Source organism: Delphinapterus leucas, chromosome 1 (assembly GCF_059928025.1).
Source record: "Delphinapterus leucas isolate spDelLeu-1000000601 "Yukka" chromosome 1, BTC_Dleu_Yukka2, whole genome shotgun sequence".
Taxonomy (NCBI): domain Eukaryota; kingdom Metazoa; phylum Chordata; class Mammalia; order Artiodactyla; family Monodontidae; genus Delphinapterus; species Delphinapterus leucas.
The window spans coordinates 102,415,581-102,433,074 of record NC_143129.1 but is presented as its reverse complement, the minus strand read 5'-3'; the positions used below and the strand labels follow the sequence as shown (position 1 = coordinate 102,433,074).

At 34.5% G+C, this 17,494-nt stretch overlaps 1 protein-coding gene across 1 annotated transcript in view; it reads right to left on the bottom strand.

The window, feature by feature from the left end:
* The window catches only part of SASS6 (SAS-6 centriolar assembly protein), a 53,124-nt gene that overhangs the window by 18,253 nt on the left and 17,377 nt on the right, over positions 1 to 17,494 (bottom strand). The window contains exons 8-14 of the mRNA XM_022584234.2: positions 8,722 to 8,913; positions 5,726 to 5,920; positions 5,516 to 5,605; positions 5,258 to 5,437; positions 4,785 to 4,866; positions 3,946 to 4,082; positions 1,995 to 2,123 (exon numbers count right to left, since the gene is read on the bottom strand). Of these exons, the coding sequence (XP_022439942.2) occupies positions 1,995 to 2,123; positions 3,946 to 4,082; positions 4,785 to 4,866; positions 5,258 to 5,437; positions 5,516 to 5,605; positions 5,726 to 5,920; positions 8,722 to 8,913 (1,005 nt within the window). The remainder of the gene's footprint in view (positions 1 to 1,994; positions 2,124 to 3,945; positions 4,083 to 4,784; positions 4,867 to 5,257; positions 5,438 to 5,515; positions 5,606 to 5,725; positions 5,921 to 8,721; positions 8,914 to 17,494) is intronic.

The window sequence follows — 17,494 nt, the reverse complement described above, 5'->3', positions numbered from 1 at the left end:
AAAACACTCCTATGTATTTCCTTCAGCATGATTTTGTTTCTTTCTTAATTTAACTCATGTTATTCTACATCCTCACAGTTAAACAACTATTTGATGTACTAAATCTTGACAGTAACATTTTAAGAAATTAGGTATATCACAGATTCAATGTCATTAAATAATTTTATTTTTTTTTTACCGCAACTAAAAGGAACATGTTTTAATCGCCATAGCTGCTAGCACAAGACTACCTAGATCAGTGGTCTCCATAGCAGGCAGTGATTACAACCGCCCATTGGGGTATGAGAAGAAAATCTTTTAACTTTGATTTATATACATTTTTTAATCTCATTCTTTAATTTCTATTTTGGAATACATTTTACTATTAATAATAACAGATAACATTAATGAAGCACTTATGTACTAAGCAAATGCAGCAGCTCATTTTAATATTCACAATAATCCAGTAAGATAGATAAAATTATTGCTCCACTTTACAAATGGAGAAACTGAAACACAACAGTTGGATATTGTTTTTTGTTTGTTACTGGCTTGCCCAACTTCATACTGACAGAGGCAGGATTTAAACTCTAACAACAGATTCCATGTTTTTAACCATTATAATTGAGTTGTATATGCATTCAATTCACAAATAAATAAATATTCATGTATCAGAGATTCAAACTCAAAGTGTTTTGTTAGTATTAGGGTTTTTTGGTTGTTGTTGTTAGGGATGCATATCAAAAGAAGATGGAGATCAATAATATAGGAGACACTGAAAGTCTTGAGTCAGTATTTAAGAACAGGATTGTTAAAATGATTCCTCCGATTTCAGAAGAGCTATAAGAAAGGTAATATTATAAGCCATATTTAGTCCTACCAACTAAGCAATTATCTGTAGTAGTTCCTGTCCTCATTTTGGACATTATATATATTCCTGGAAAGCTGTTTAAAATAAAAAAGCAATTGTGAATTTGATAATAATTCTCAAGAAAAAACTGTTATCAAGACATAAGCACACTTGAGCATACTGATATTTGTTTTAAAACAACAGTATTCCTTTGATTACACATATCTAATTTTCAATAAGCAATATAAGAAAAGCCAATTAAATGCAACTAAATACTCTTTACATAATAACATTCTAAGCATAAAAACTCAGGCTTAATTCTCATTTCACTGAGAATTCTCAATAGCTCCAAATAGTAATTAATAAGGTTATGGTTAAAAAGAAGTACATGCCTAAGCAACAAAGCAAACTTATTTTTAGGGCAGCCCAAAACTAATTTGAGAAAGAGTTTATAACAGCAGTTTCAAAGTCCTCAATTCTACATTTTATAAAATATCCTTTTCAAAAATGTTTGTCCCCATGATTTAGGAAAAAATCAATTTGGACCTTAAGTTAGGAATGAAAACAGAATCAGTGGCTCATCTGGGTGGATTAAATTACAGTGAAAATAGAATTATAATACATGTGAAAACAGTGTATATAACTAAGACAGTAGTAACAATGATGAAAAACTCAAGTGAGCAGAGAAAAGCCTTCGCAAATAAATCAAGGTTTGGAGGGACTGCTAAGCATGTGCTATTTGAGATAATGTTGCCAAAACTACATTTTATAATTTGTAATAACCCTGCCCATCAGACCCTTAAATTCTGACAATGGGATCCAAAATGTCACCACAGCTAATATGCCAGCAGTATGAAGTCAGTAATCCTAGATAAGTTTGAGAGTTATAGAAGATATAAGTAGAAGAATGAATAAAAATGGAGAGGCTGAACAGGAATAAAAAATGTTTAAACATACTGATACCTAGGTTATTATAAATTATAGTAACTCAAAAAAATCATATAATGTAGATATTTCCTGTAAGCATATACACTAGATATTCAGAAATATATTCATCTAATACATCACCTAATACACTTAGCAACTGATCAAAGAATAAATTAATTTTTTAAATTAAAATTTAAATTGCTTTTTTTTTTTTAAAAAAGGTATTAGAATTGGCTACCTTTGGTCCTGAAACTGGGTGGATGGTATTTTTGGCAGCTATAGGATGAGGAAAGGTATTCTGGAATGCAAATGCAGAGGAGACAGGATAACCAATCCCACAAGTTGGGTAAGTCAGTCTACTATCAACCTAAAAATAAAAGCATAAAAAAGGTTAAGGATAAGAAATTAGTTCTAAATGGTATTTGGTGATCCAGGAGGCATTAGCATCTGTTTATAATAACTAACAGTTAAGGACACTATCCTAGAAGCCGATTTTGTTTATAATGACACTACAAAACTCTGCTTCATTATATAACATATCATGAGGCTGGAATACCTTTGGCCCAGAGGGCTTTTCAGAGTGGCTTTGCAAGCTTAGACAAAACAAAACCACTGGACCTGCCTTTGAACTGAAGTAAAACAAAGACCTCTGAACCATCTTGGTTCCCTCGAGGCCTCAAATTACTGAAAAGGGGGTTGAGGGGTAGTCATAGATCAAAAGGCCAATAAGGGATAAATAAAAATAATTTTCTGCCAGATTGAGTAAAAACAGTATTTGTGTTCTTAGAAATAATTTGCTCTGTCACTAATTTTCAATATAGTGACACCACCATTAACGAACATCATGAAAAGTTTGTTTTTACAAGAGGACAATTACAACACAAATCTTAATAAGCACTCATGTACAAAAGTGGCTGTATGACAAAAATACCTTTTACACAGCTATTTATCATCAGTCATTGAGGTTAAGCCTGTCAAGTTTTTTCAAGTTTGTAATTCAGTACCAGGCACTTCACTCTGCACCTTTTCCCAAATTAGCACAAATCCTTTCCCTTTCAACATTAAGTACTATCTCATTTACTAGAGTAGATTAAAAATTCTATTATGGATTTGCATTTTAAATCCTCTGCCAATGCCCTCCAGTCAAAGACCACCAGAAACATATCTAGAGGTGTACACACTCTTTGCAACAAGGAAGGCTGAACACCACGTGGAACCTAGTAAGAGAGGTGTCTCAGTAAGACAGTGTTAAAAGGGAGTTATTTATTGGACTTAGTCATGTGTTAGGTGAGTTAAGGAACAGTTTAAGAACACAGGACTTTGCTGTGGACTGGATGCTATCAAGAAACGGGGATAACTATATGACTGGGTATCTGAATAAATCTTATCTAATAAGGCAGGATGAATGTATAAAGGCTGAAGCTATAATTAGTAATGAGCAGCAGTCACTCACTTTAGCCAGAATAGGATACTTGCCCATTTTTGTGGTTTGGCAATGTCATATTCTCGTCTGTTTTCAGACATGATTATGAAGTGGTCTTGTTTTTGTCTTGATCCATCACAGAGAGTGGCCTTGCCTGATGCTGATACTCTGTGAAATTGTTTATGTTCAGCAGGAGAACCCCAAAACCTCGCTCTGAGTGCAAGGTCAGTTCCCAGCAATCCCTAGACCTAGCTGATATTACCAAGCCAGATCCAGGTACTCGGAGCTAAAAAACTCTAACAAGTTTCTTCCAGAATCTAGAGCTGACAAGCCTGGTAATAGGGTTTTTCTTTTTCTCTTTTTCTTCTAATAGAATTCAGATTAGGCTCCTCCACTACAGTGAATTCAGATTAGGCTCCTCCACTACAGTGTCAAACTTGAGCCCATACCTTGCTCTCCCTTACTGAGGCCTCCTAAATACTTTGTGCGTGTGTTAACAGTTTTTCAGCACATTTGGCATTAGTTAATACTGAGTGATTTCAATATCCATTAAAATCTTACAAAGAAGTGTACCCTTAAAATATAGCCTCTTTGTTAAGAATAAGTGTACCTTTATGTCCCACTTCCAAATGGAACTTAAACTCTACTTCAGTGCTAAAAATTGTAGGACTCTAGTCATATTAGGTACCAGCACCTAACAATCTGGAAATATGTTTGTTTTAGAAAATTACTAAGACGACTCACAACATCTTAATTTAAATCTTACCACATTAGAGTTAGGAGAAATTCCACTTCTGATGGTGTTGCTACTAGAATGTACGGGTGGAGTGGTTGAAGGTCCCAATACATCTTGCTTTCTCACTAGCTGATTTTCATTTAATTCTTTATTTAACCATGTGATTACTTAAATAAAAGAACAAGTAACAAGGTAAAGAATTTTGAATATTTTTATTTTTCTAATAATTTTAAATATTTAAAAATTATACTGACTTTTTTTAATTTTAAGTTTTTAAAACTACCTTATATCACAGGAGAATAACATAGGTTCACCTAAATTTTTGTCATTAAATATTCTTATTTTAGCAACTGCCACATAGGACTCCTTATTCTTTTACTATCAGAAGCACATATTTCTGCTAGTCAAGGATCTCTTCTTTAAAGGCTTTCATTTCCAGAATGATACCTTCCAGTTTATTTAAAATTCAAACTCTTATTTCTCATAATCAATATCAGAAACTGAGAAAATGTTAAAGGCCTAATCTCATATTTTTGTTTCAAATAGTTCATACTATTACCAGTAGGTAAACACAGCAATTATAACAAGTAGTAGTAAAGAATTTAAATAGTAAATTATAGTTAATATTTTCAACACTTAATTTTGGGTTACTGACACATGTAACAGGGTTTTTTTTAATAATGATGGTAACTGTTTTACAGGACAGTTGATATAATTTACTACAGCAAAGACATTAAGATGGTACATTTAAAGCAGATTATTTGTATATAGCAGTACCTTGATTTACCTAGTCTTATGAATTCAAATAAAAATTTCAGGTTAAGAATAAAGCTACAAACCTCATTTACATAAAAAGGTAAAATACTTACACTTCTCATTATTTTTTAGAAGCTGTTTGCTTTCTTCAAGTTTTTGAACTGTAGCTTCTAATTGTTCTTGTAATTTGCATACCTGAAATATGTTAATCCTTATAGTAAGCATAATAAAGACTAAAATAAAGACTGAAGAAATGTATTACTATTCATTAAATAATTAACAGCTATTAATTACTATTAAATAAGAAAGGAATTAGCTCAGCAGTGAAATAAATATATAATTACATATATACACACATATACATACACATATATACGTATGAACACTCAAGGTATCTGAGTCATGATAACTAACTTTTCAAACTGAAATAAGTTATTAAATTCTATTGATTATAGTCATGTTCTTTTGGGGAAAAAAAGCCAAAACTATTCTCTGATATAACGAAGTAGAAGTTTTAAAAATACATGAGGAAATTCATTATGCTTTGCAAATAGTCACACACGCAAAAATATAAAATATTAACTACCTCTTGCTCTTTAATTCGGAGAGACTGTACAACATCTTGTAATTCTTTTTGTTCCTTTTGTAATTTTTCTTCCTTCTCAGCCAAGAGTTTCTCTTGCTGAATAGTTACTGTATTCTTCAGTTTCAATTTACCCATTAAGGTCTTCAGATCCCCTTGCAACTTTTTGATAATTTCATTTGCCTGTAAAAGAGCTTTATATGTACATCTCTACATAATCCAATGAAATATCAATATTCTATTAAGTTTTTAAAAACAAACCTTAAGAAGTTCAGCTGATAATGATTTTATTGTAGCTTCAAGTTTTCCTAGTTGTACCTGATTTTTCTCACCATTTTCTTCTAAAGCCACCTGATACGTATTTTTAAAAACATGAATAATTAGGAAGTCTGTGTTTATTTAGGAAAAGCATCATTTATAAACGTGATCATTTATAAACCATCAATTTGTTTAGAAAATTTTAAAATAGACCTTTTGTTCCTGGATTGTATCAAATGCTTCTTTTGTTCTTAAAACAAGCTGATCCTTATCCTTGATTTCCTGTTCTAAAACAGCCACTTTTGTTTGTAGATGATTAATATGCTTTTCTTTTTCATGGCACTCAGCATCAAGTGTAGAATTCTCTCTTCGCAAAGAGAGGACTTCTTGCTTAGCCCGCTGGAGCTCCTAGAGGAGGAAAAAAAAAAAGTTGCATTATGAAAAAGGAAAGTTGGCTGGTTCGGTAATTTATAATTAAGATATTTAAAACAGAAAAAATATCTTTAATAACTTTAAAGTTCTAGTACTGGTATTCTTTTAAAGAAATGAAGGTCTCTCTAAAGGCACATGTAACTTGTAGATCTGAAATATAATTGTAAAATACACTAGTATCTAATGCAATGATGCAATGACAACAAGGGAAAATAAAACAATCCTTATTTATGAATAAATTACTAGAACTTTTGAAAACCAGTAACAAGAATTTTCTGATGTCTTGAAATCTACAGTTTAAAAAAAATCACTTAGGTAATAAATGCTCATTATAACAGAATTTCAAAATACATAAAATATATAAATGAAAAGCCCTATCATTCTACCACCAAAGCAGTGACTCTCAATCTAGTCTGCATATTGAAATCACCTGGAAAGCTTTAAAAACTACTGATGCCTGGTACCATGCCCAAGAGATTCTGATTTCATTAGTGTGAGATATGGCCTGAGTTCTTCAACTGTTTCCAAGGGTAGCCAAGGAATCATGCATGAGATATTGTTAACTGACAATAATTGTTAATTAAAAACAGATTATCATACTAAGTGAAGTCAGAAAGAGAAAGAAATACTATATGATATCACTTATATGTGGAATCCAAAATATGATACAAATGAACATATTTACAAAACAGAAATAGACTCATAGACATAGAAAACAAACTTATGGTTACCAAAAGGGCAGCCAGGGGGCAGGCTGGCTATAAATTAGGAGTTTAGGATTAGCAGATACAAACTACTACGTATAAAATAGATAAATAACAAGGTCCTAATGTATATCACAGGGAACTATATTAATAACCTATGATAAACCATAATGGAAAATATGAAAATAATATTAAAAAATAATTTTAAAAAAAATCTATACTAGATCACATCTCAATCAGCTAATATAAGTCCAAATGTTGCCAGTATACTATACTAAAGCCCAGTATGTAGTATTCCTAATTAGTTTTCGGTTTTAACAAAAACTTTACAAAATAATTTTATAGTATTATACCATAGTGGTTTTAGAAACACAGACTCTGCTATCAGGCAGACTTAGAATACAAATCCTGGCTCTTCTGTGTGACCCTGGGAATTACTTAACCTCCTTAAATTTCAGTCCCTTATTTGTAGAATAGAAACAACACCTCATAAATTATTTAATTTCATCTTCACAAAAACCCTTACATAAACTACTTAGCATATTGCCTGGCACATAGTAAATACCTGATAAACGGTAGTAATTATTAATTTTAGGGTACTAATCTCTAAAAGGTATAATTTAACATAATTAGGTAACAATACTCAGAAGTTTAAAAAAGAAAATTCCCAGGACTCATAATTTGCAAGTCTTATGCAAAGCTTGGAAGAAATATTTTGATTACATTATATGAAAATCAACATAACAAAGCACACTGTTTATATACACTGCCCAGTGTCAGTGCTAAAACAGAAGAAACCACGTAGCATTATAATGAAGTATTCACTATCCAATGTACTATGCAGGCTGAAATGTTTTACTAACTGGTGTGAAAGGTGAAGAGGGTAGTGAGAAGGACTGAAGACATCTAATTGTTAGGACAGAATGCTGTGAGGATCTGAACATAAAATCAGTCAGGCTTTAGAGCTTCCTTGGTGGCGCAGTGGTTGAGAGTCAGCCTGCCGATGAAGGGGACGTGGGTTCGTGCCCCGGTCCGGGAAGATCCCACATGCCGCAGAGCAGCTGGGCCCGTGAGCCATGGCCACTGAGCCTGGGCATCCAGAGCCTGTGCTCCGCAACGGGAGAGGCCCAACAGTGAGAGGCCAGCGTACCGAGGGAAAAAAAAAAAAAAAATCAGGTTTTAGAGTTTCTAAGCATAACGTACTGGTCAAATGGAGTTGGATGTCTTGTGAGCTAGAATAACACTGGAGACCTTTACATTCAAACATGACAGACTTAACAAAATCTACATATGTTTTCTAACAACTCATATGACAATAATGTATAATAATGCTAGGAAGGAGTCTATCATCACTGCCAAAGTATCAACAAAAGTACCACTATAGCAAAATATTTTAAATGTCTCTGTTGCCTAAAAGAACAAGGTAGTACTAGAGACAGGTAAATAAAGGATTTCAATCCTCACTTTTCTACTTATGGCCATGCCAACGTGGGCAAGTTACTTAAGTTCTCTGTGCCTTAGTTTCATCATCTGTAAGATGGGGATAATAACAGTACCTTCTTTAAAATAATTGTTGTAAGAATTAAATGAGTTAATATATATGCAAAGCACATAAAACAGTGTTCAGTAAGCATTAGCTATTATCATTTCTATTATCATTAGCATTATTATTTTTAGACACTAAACTTCATATAGTTGTTTAATATGTTGAGTAGACTGAAAGAAAGAACCAGCCCTGCCAACACTGAGCACCCTGAGCCACAGACACTGTGCTGATGTTGAAAGTACACTGAAAGATCTGAGGGCTGTGCCAAAGAGCTGCTGCTCAAGGCCCCAACAAAAAATATCCAAGTTTACCTTAGCGCTGTTCTCAATTAGTCCATTTTATTAGATTTTGGATTCTCCATTTTTTTCATATTGTCTGAACTGACTACCCTAAAACTACAAGAGATCCTTGCAGAGCATCCAGAACACCACCCGTACAAGTAATAAAGTAAACAAATTAAAATCAAGTCACCAAATTAAAATGTGCTTTTAAATTGGGGGGGGAAGACCAACCCCAACGTTCCATACCTCTTCAACACCAGACAGTTTTGTTTTAAGTTCTCTGATGGTAGAGTCTCCTTTATATTTCCTTTCAGTGAGGTCTTTATTAGCAGATTCTAACTCAGACAATCTGTTTTGTAGCTGCTGGATGTTTCGTTGATGGAGGATTTCTAAATCTTTTTTCTGTTGTTCATGCTGCTGTTGGTATCGAACCTGTGCCTATTATATAATAAAATACAGTACCAAAATTCAAAGAAAAAAATACAAACATGAGATTTGAAGGAAAAAAATCTTAATTATTCTTCTTTATAAGATTTCCTTGCTTTTAAGAGAACCTATTTTCAATTATGGGTTTCATGAAAAAGAAAAGTTAACAAGGTCAAATTTACCACTATCATCTTGTTCATAATTTCTTCTTCTCCTAAACCCATATGTTTAGACATAATGGCTTCAAATTAAGGGAAGAATGATATAGGATTAAGTTAAAAAAGAAAAAAGCAAATTGCAAAATAGTATATATAGTGTGAACCTATTTCTGAGAAAACAAATGAGCAGGTACATAAGGAAATTTCAGTGTTTGCTTTAAACCACATTATACTGTTTCAGTTTTTTACAACCAGTATATATGTCTTCTAATGAAAGAAACATCTAAACTTGTAAAATTGACAAGGTATTGTTCAGTCTTACATTTCACCAACAATAAAATTTGAACATAGTTGTAACTCTGAAATCTCTGGTACCTCTTTGAATCATACCACTAATCTATCTTAATAATTTCTGTTGTTGGACTTGGAGGGCATTATGCTAAATGAAATAAGTCAGAGAAAGAAAAATACTGTATGATATCACTTATATGTGGAATCTAAAAAATACAACAGACTAGTGAATAAAACAAAAAAGAAGCAGGCTCACAGATACAGAGAACAAACTAGTGGTTATCAGTGAGGAGAAGGAAGGGGGAGGGGCTATATAGGGTTAGAGGATTAAAAAAGGGTTATTATGGGATTATATAAAATTATGTATGTGAAACTTTAAAAACTGTAAAGCACTAAAGAATTTAAAGAATCTTTCATTCAATAACAAATTTTAAAAATGTTAAATAATTTGTTGATGAACACTATCAAATCCTAAATACATTTTAAAAATAAAGAGTATTTTTCTCATTTTGAAAGTTATACATTCTCTTAAAGGCATAAAGAAAGAAATCACAAATAACCGATGATCTCATCCAAGGAGTCATTCTAAATATTTAGGAATATTCCTTTCGAGTCATTTATACGCTTATACTGACACCACACATACACACATAACACACATAGTTAAATTTAACAAAATGAGACCAACCTGCTTACACAATTTAATCATGCTTTTTAATCCTTTAGCATTTGCACCTCCTCACATCATTAAAAAACTCTTTGTAAATACTTTTAATAGCTGCACAATATTCTATCCCATGGCTATACCATAATGCAATTAACCCCTGCTCTACTACGGATACTGAGTTCCCAATTTGTCACAATTACAAATAAAACTATGGTTAATATTTTTGTACATAAGCATACATCCAAATTCAGATTATTTCCTTTCGATAAATTACAGGTCAAAAATATGTAAACAAATATAAAGCTTGATACTAGTTCCAAAACTGCATTCCAGAAATGTTGTACCCATTCAAAAATTCCTACCACAAAACCAGGAGAGCGTCTCTCTCATAAAATACTTTGGGAATTTTACGTAAGTATTTTAAGAATTCCTCATTTTTGGAAAACTAAAATTGAGAGAAGAAGGAAGAAAAAGAGATAAAACAGAAAAAAGTCCATACAAAACTGAAAATGCAACCTTGGAAGAAAACACTCAAGGAGCAATCAAGAAAAAAATAACAATGAGCAAACTGGTACAGATGCTAACTGTAACTGTCTAAGAGGGTAATTAAACACACTGAAGGCAACAGAGACCAAAGATTATAAACATAAAGAACTGGCTTTAGGGCTTCCCTGGTGGCACAGTGGTTGAGAGTCCGTCTGCCGATGCAGAGGACACAGGTTCGTGCCCTGGTCCAGGAAGATCCCACATGCCATGGAGCGGCTGGGCCCGTGAGCCATGGCCGCTGAGCCTGCGCTCCGCAACGGGAGAGGCCACAACAGTGAGAGGCCCGCGTACCGCAAAAAAAAAAAAAAAAAAAAAGAACTGGATTTATCCCAGCGATAATCAGAATTTTGGAGCTTTTGTTTTAAAAAGTGTAATGGATAGAACTACAATATTTACATTTTCTACTTTGTTTATTTCAGGTGATTCTGATGCACACTAAAGTCTTAAAATCACTGCCCTATAGACTACCTATCAGCAGGAAGAGAAGAGTGGCTTGCTTGGTTTTAAAGTCTCAAAGGACTGATTCACAATCCTATTAGAAAATGCAGTAAGGAATGCAAACAAATCCTTCAGTCATTTTGGTGTTATAAACAAATACACTTATTATGAGACTTTTAGAACCTAACTTGTTTGAAAATAGAGGCAAAAAAACCTTTAGTAAACAATAGAAATTAATGAAATTGGGGTGGGTGGGGAGACAGTATAGAACTAATTAATGAAAGAAAAAACTGGTTCTTTAAAAATACTACAAAAAACTAGACAATCAAGTCTCATTAAAAAAAAGACATTAAGAATGTAAGAGAAATGGTATGAAGACTTTAAAAATCATAAAACAACATATAAGATATTTTACTAATACATTTAAACACAAAGATGAAATACATGGCTTTTTAAGGAAATATAACTAACATAACTCAAGAAAAAACAGAAAATCCAAAAGGACCAATAATCATGAAGGAAATCAGAAAAGAACCTAAAGAAAAATGCCTTAAAAAGGCATCAGACCCACGCACATGGCCCGCCTGAGCTGAGGTGCTAGCGGTAGCCATTCCACACTAGGAACTCCGGTCAGAAGAGCTGGGTGCAAGGCCTCTGCACGTGGCCCCCTGTGAGCAAGTGAAACCCAACTAAGCACAAAGGGAAAAAGAAAGCCGTCTTAGAGCTGTGACTATTTTCAAGGCTACTGTTTTTCTCTGTGGAACACTGCCTTTGGGGCAAAACAAGGAAGAAACAGGTGATTCTAATGTGTAGCGCAGAAGGAGAACCACTGCAGGCCAGCTTCTCCTACTGTCAAGGTACTCCAGCTGTGCAGCAGACAGGGTCTTGGTGCTCCAGCAGGGTGTCAGGCCTGAGCCTCTGAAGTGGAAGAGCCGAGTTCAGGACACTGGACCACCAAAGACCTCCTGGCCCCATGTAATATCAATCAGCAAGAGCTCTCCCAGAGATGTCTATCTCAACACTAAGACCCAGCTCAACTCAACAACCAGCAAGCTACAGTGCTGGACACGCCATGCCAAACAACTAGCAAGACAGGAACACAACCTCACCCATTATCAGAGAGGCTGCCTAAAATCATACTCAGTTCACAGACACCCCAAAACACACCACCGGATGCGGTCCTTCCCACCAGAAAGACAAATCCAGCCTCATCCACCAGAACACAGGCACCAGTCCCCTCCACCAAGAAGCCAACACAAGCCACTGAACCATCCTTACCCTCTGGGGGCAGACACCAAAAACAACAGGAACTACGAACCTGCAGCCTGCAAAAAGGAGACCCCAAACACAGTAAGTTAAGTAAAATGAGAAGACAGAGAAATATGCAACAGATGAAGGAGCAAGGTAAAAACCCACCACAACAAACAAATGAAGAGGAAATAGGCAGTCTACCTGAAAAAGAATTCAGAGTAATGATATTAAAGATGATCCAAAATCTAAAATGATAGTAAAGATGATCCAAAATCTTGGTAATAGAATGGAGAAAATACAAGAAATGTTTAACAAGGACCTAGAACAACTAAAGAGCAAGCAATGATGAACAACACAATAAATGAAATTAAAAATTCTCTAGAATGAAGCATAGCAGAGTAACTTAGGCAGCAGAACAGATAAGTGACCTGGAAGATAAAATAGTGGAAATAACTACCACAGAGCAGAATAAAGAAAAAAGAATGAAAAGAACTGAGGATGGACTCAGAGACTTGTGATACCAAAACCAGACAAAGAGGTCACAAAAAAAGAAAACTACAGGCCAATATCGCTGATGAACACAGATGCAAAAATCCTCAACAAAATACTAGCAAACATAAGCCAGCAGCACATTAAAAGGATCATACACCATGATCAAGTGGGGTTTATCCCAGGTTTATTCCAGCAGCACATTAAAAGGATCATACATCATGATCAAGTGAGGATTTATCCCTTCATTGTATGCAAATCAATCAATGTGATACACCATATTAGCAAATGAAGGGTAAAAACCATATGATAATCTCAATAGATGCAGAGAAAGCTTTCGACAAAATTCAACACCCATTTACGATAAAAACTCTCCAGAAAGTAGGCATAGAGGGAACTTACCTCAACATAATAAAGGCCATATACGACAAACCCACAGCCAACATCGTTCTCAATGGTGAAAAACCGAAACCATTTCCACTAAGATCAGGAACAAGACAAGACTGCCAACTCTCACCGCTATTATTCAACATAGTTTTGGAAGTTTTAGTCACAGCAATCAGAGAAGAAAAAGAAATAAAAGGAATCCAAATCGGAAAAGAAGTAAAACTGTCACAGTTTGCAGATGACATGATACTATACACAGAGAATCCTAAAGATGCTACCAGAAAACTACTAGGACCAATCAATAAATTTGGTAAAGTAGCAGGATACAAAATTAATGCACAGAAATCTCTTGCATTCCTGTACACTAATGATGAAATATCTGAAAGAGAAATCAAGGAAACACTCCCATTTACCATTGCAACAAAAAAGAATAAAATACCTAGGAATAAACCTACCTAGGGAGACAAAAGACCTGTATGCAGAAAATTATAAGGCACTGATGAAAGAAATTAAAGATGATACAAACAGATGGAGAGATACACCATGTTCTTCGATTGGAAGAATCAACATTGTGAAAATGACTATACTACTCAAAGCAATCTACAGATTCAATGCAATCTCTATCAAACTACCACCGGCATTTTTCACAGAACTAGAACAAAAAATTTCACAATTTGTATGGAAACACAAAAGACCTCAAATAGCCAAAGCAATCTGGAGAAAGAAAAATGGACCTAGAGGAATCAGGCTCCCTGACTTCAGACTATACTACAAAGCTACAGTAATCAAGACAGTATGGTACTGGCACAAAAACAGAAATATAGATCAATGGAACAAGATAGAAAGCCCAGAGGTAAACCCACGCACATACGGTCACCTTATCTTTGATAAAGGAGACAAGAATATACAATGGAGAAAAGACAGCCTCTTCAATAAGTGGTACTGGGAAAACTGGACAGCTATATGTAAAAGAATGAAATTAGAACACTCCCTAACACCATACACAAAAACAAACTCAAAATGGATTAAAGACCTAAATGTAAGACCAGACGCTATCAAACTCTTAGAGGAAAACATAGGCAGAACACTCTATGACATAAATCACAGCAAGATCCTTTTTGACCCACCTCCTAGAGAAATGGAAATAAAAACAAAAATAAACAAATGGGACCTAATGAAACTTTAAAGCTTTTGCACAGCAAAGGAAACCATAATCAAGACCAAAAGACAACCCTCAGAATGGGAGAAAATATTTGCAAACAAATCAACTGACAAAGGATTAATCTCCCAAATACACAAGCAGCTCATGCAGCTCAATATCAAAAAAACAAACAACCCAATCCAAAAAAGGGCAGAAGACCTAAATAGACATTTCTCCAAATAAGATTTACAGGTTGCCAACAAACACGTGAAAGGATGCTCAACATCACTAATCATTAGAGAAATGCAAATCAAAACTACAATGAGATATCACCTCACACCAGTCAGAATGGCCATCATCAAAAAATCTACAAACAATAAATGCTAGAGAGGGTGTGGAGAAAAGGGAACCCTCTTACACTGTTGGTGGGAATGTAAATTGACAGTCACTATGGAGAACAGTACGGAGGTTCCTTAAAAAACTAGAACTACCATATGACCCAGCATTCCCACTACTGGACATACAATCTAAGAAAACCATAATTCAGAAAGAGTCATGTACCACAATGTTCATTGCAGCACTATTTACAATAGCCAGGACATGGTAGCAACCTAAGTGTCCATCGACAGATGAATGAATAAAGAAGATGTGGCACATATATACAATGGAATATTACTCAGTCGTAAAAAGAAATGAAATTGAGTTATTTGTAGTGAGGTGGATGGACCCAGAGTCTGTCATACAGAGTGAAGTAAGTTAGAAAGAGAAAAACAAATACAGAATGCTAACATATATATATGGAATCTAAAAAACAAAACAAAACAAAAAAGGTTTTGAAGAACTTAGGGGCAGGACAGGAATAAAGATGCAGACTTAGACAATGGACTTGAGGACATGGGGAGGGGGAAGGGTAAGTGGAGATGAAGTGAGAGAGTGGCACTGACATATATACATTACCAAATGTAAAATAGCTAGCTAGTGGGAAGCACCCACATAGCACAGGGAGATCAGCTCATACTTTGTGACCACCTAGAGGGGTGGGATAGGGAGGGTGGGAGAGAGACGCAGGAGGGAGGGGATATGGGGATCCATGTATACGTATAGCTGATTCAGTATGTTTTACAGCAGCAACTAATACAACAATGTAAAGCAATTATACTCCAATAAAGATGTTAAAAAAGAAAAATTGTCAAAAAAAAGACATCAGACCCAAATGACAAAAGGCTAATTCTATCAGACCTTCAAGGCACAGATAATTCTTCATTATTTGACTGTTCCAAAGCATAGAGAAAACCAGAAAATGTTTTCATACCTTTCCTGATGCTAGCATAATTCTAATACCATAGTCCAAAATCCATAATTTTAATTAGCAGACTAAGACAGAGTGCAGGATAATAGTAATCTCAGACCAATCTCACGTGTGAATATATATACAAATGTCCTAAATTAAATATTAGCAAACTGATTCAACAGGATATTAAAAATCTTTGACTAAATATTATCCTCTGAATTCAAAAATGGTTCCACTTTTGGAAATCTATTTTTATCATTATTTTACTACTAAAGTGAGAAAAATGATTATTTGGTTAAATCCCCAAAAGTCACTTCATCTGACTTAGCACTCTTTGGAAGCCAGAAAGAAGAAAACTTTCTAAAAAGCAGAGCAAACATCATTCCTACTGGAGAGATATTTCAGCTATTTACCAAAAAAGATTAACTCACCACAATTAATACCCAGAAATCTCTTGCATTTCTATACACTGACAGTGAAAGATCAGAAAAAGAAATTAAGGAATCAATCCCATTTACCATCTCATCAAAGAATAAAATACCTAGTAATAAATCTACCTAAGGAGGAAAAAGACCTGTACTCTGAAAACTATAAGATGTTGATGAAAGAATCGAAGATGACACAAACAGATGGAAAGATATACCATGTTCTTGGATTGGAAGAATCAGTATTGTCAGAATGACTATACTACCCAAGGCAATCTACAGATTCAATACAATACCAATCAAATTACCAATAGCATTTTTCATAGAACTAGAACAAAAATTTTACAATTTGTATGGAAATACAAAAGACCCCAAATAGCCAAAGCAATCCTGAGAAAGAAAAATGGAGCTTGAAGAATCCAGCTCCCTGACTTCAGACTATACTACGAAGCTACAGTCATCAAAACACTACGGTACTGGCACAAAAACAGAAATACAGATCAATGGAACAGGACAGAAAGCCCAGAAACAAACCTGCACACCTATGGTCAATTAATCTACAACAAAGGAGGTAAGAATATATAATGGAGAAAAAAAAGACAGTCTCTTCAATAAGTGGTGCTGGGAAAACTGGACAGCTACATGTAAAAGAATGAAATTAGAACATTCTCTAACACCATACACAAAAATAAACTCAAAATGGATTAAAGACCTAAATGTAAGACCGGATACTATAAAACTCTTAGAGGAAAACATAGGCAGAACACTCTGTGACATAAATCACAGCAAGATCTTTTTGGATCCACCTCCTATAGTAATGAAAATAAAAGCAAAAATAAACAAATGGGACCTAATGAAACTTAAAAGCTTTTGCACAGCAAAGGAAACCATGAACAAAATGAAAAGACAATACACAGAATGGGAGAAAATATTTGCAAATGAAGCGATTAATAAGGGATTAATCTCCAAAATATACAAACAGCTCATACAGCTCAATATCAAAAAACAAACAACCCAGTCAAAAATGGGCAGAAGACCTAAGTAGACATTTCTCCAAAGAAGACATACAGATAGTCAAAAAGCATATGAAAAGATGCTCAACATCACTAATTATTAGAGAAATGCAAATCAAAACTACAGTGAGGTATCTATCACCTCACACCAGTAACAAAAAGTCTACAAACAGTAAATGCTGGAGAGGGTGTGGAGAAAAGGGAACCCTCCTACACTGTTGGTGGGAATGTAAACTGGTACAACCACTATGGAGAGTAGTATGGAGGTTCCTTAAAAAACTAAAAATAGAGCTACCATATGACCCAGCAATCCCACTCCTGGGCATATATCTGGAGAAAACCATAATTTGAAAAGATACATGTACCCCAGTATTCATTGCAGCACTATTTACAGCAGCCAAGACATGGAAGCAACCTAGATGTCCATTGATAGAGGAATGGATAAAGAAGATGTGGTACTTATATACAAAGGAATCTTAGCCATAAAAAAGAATGA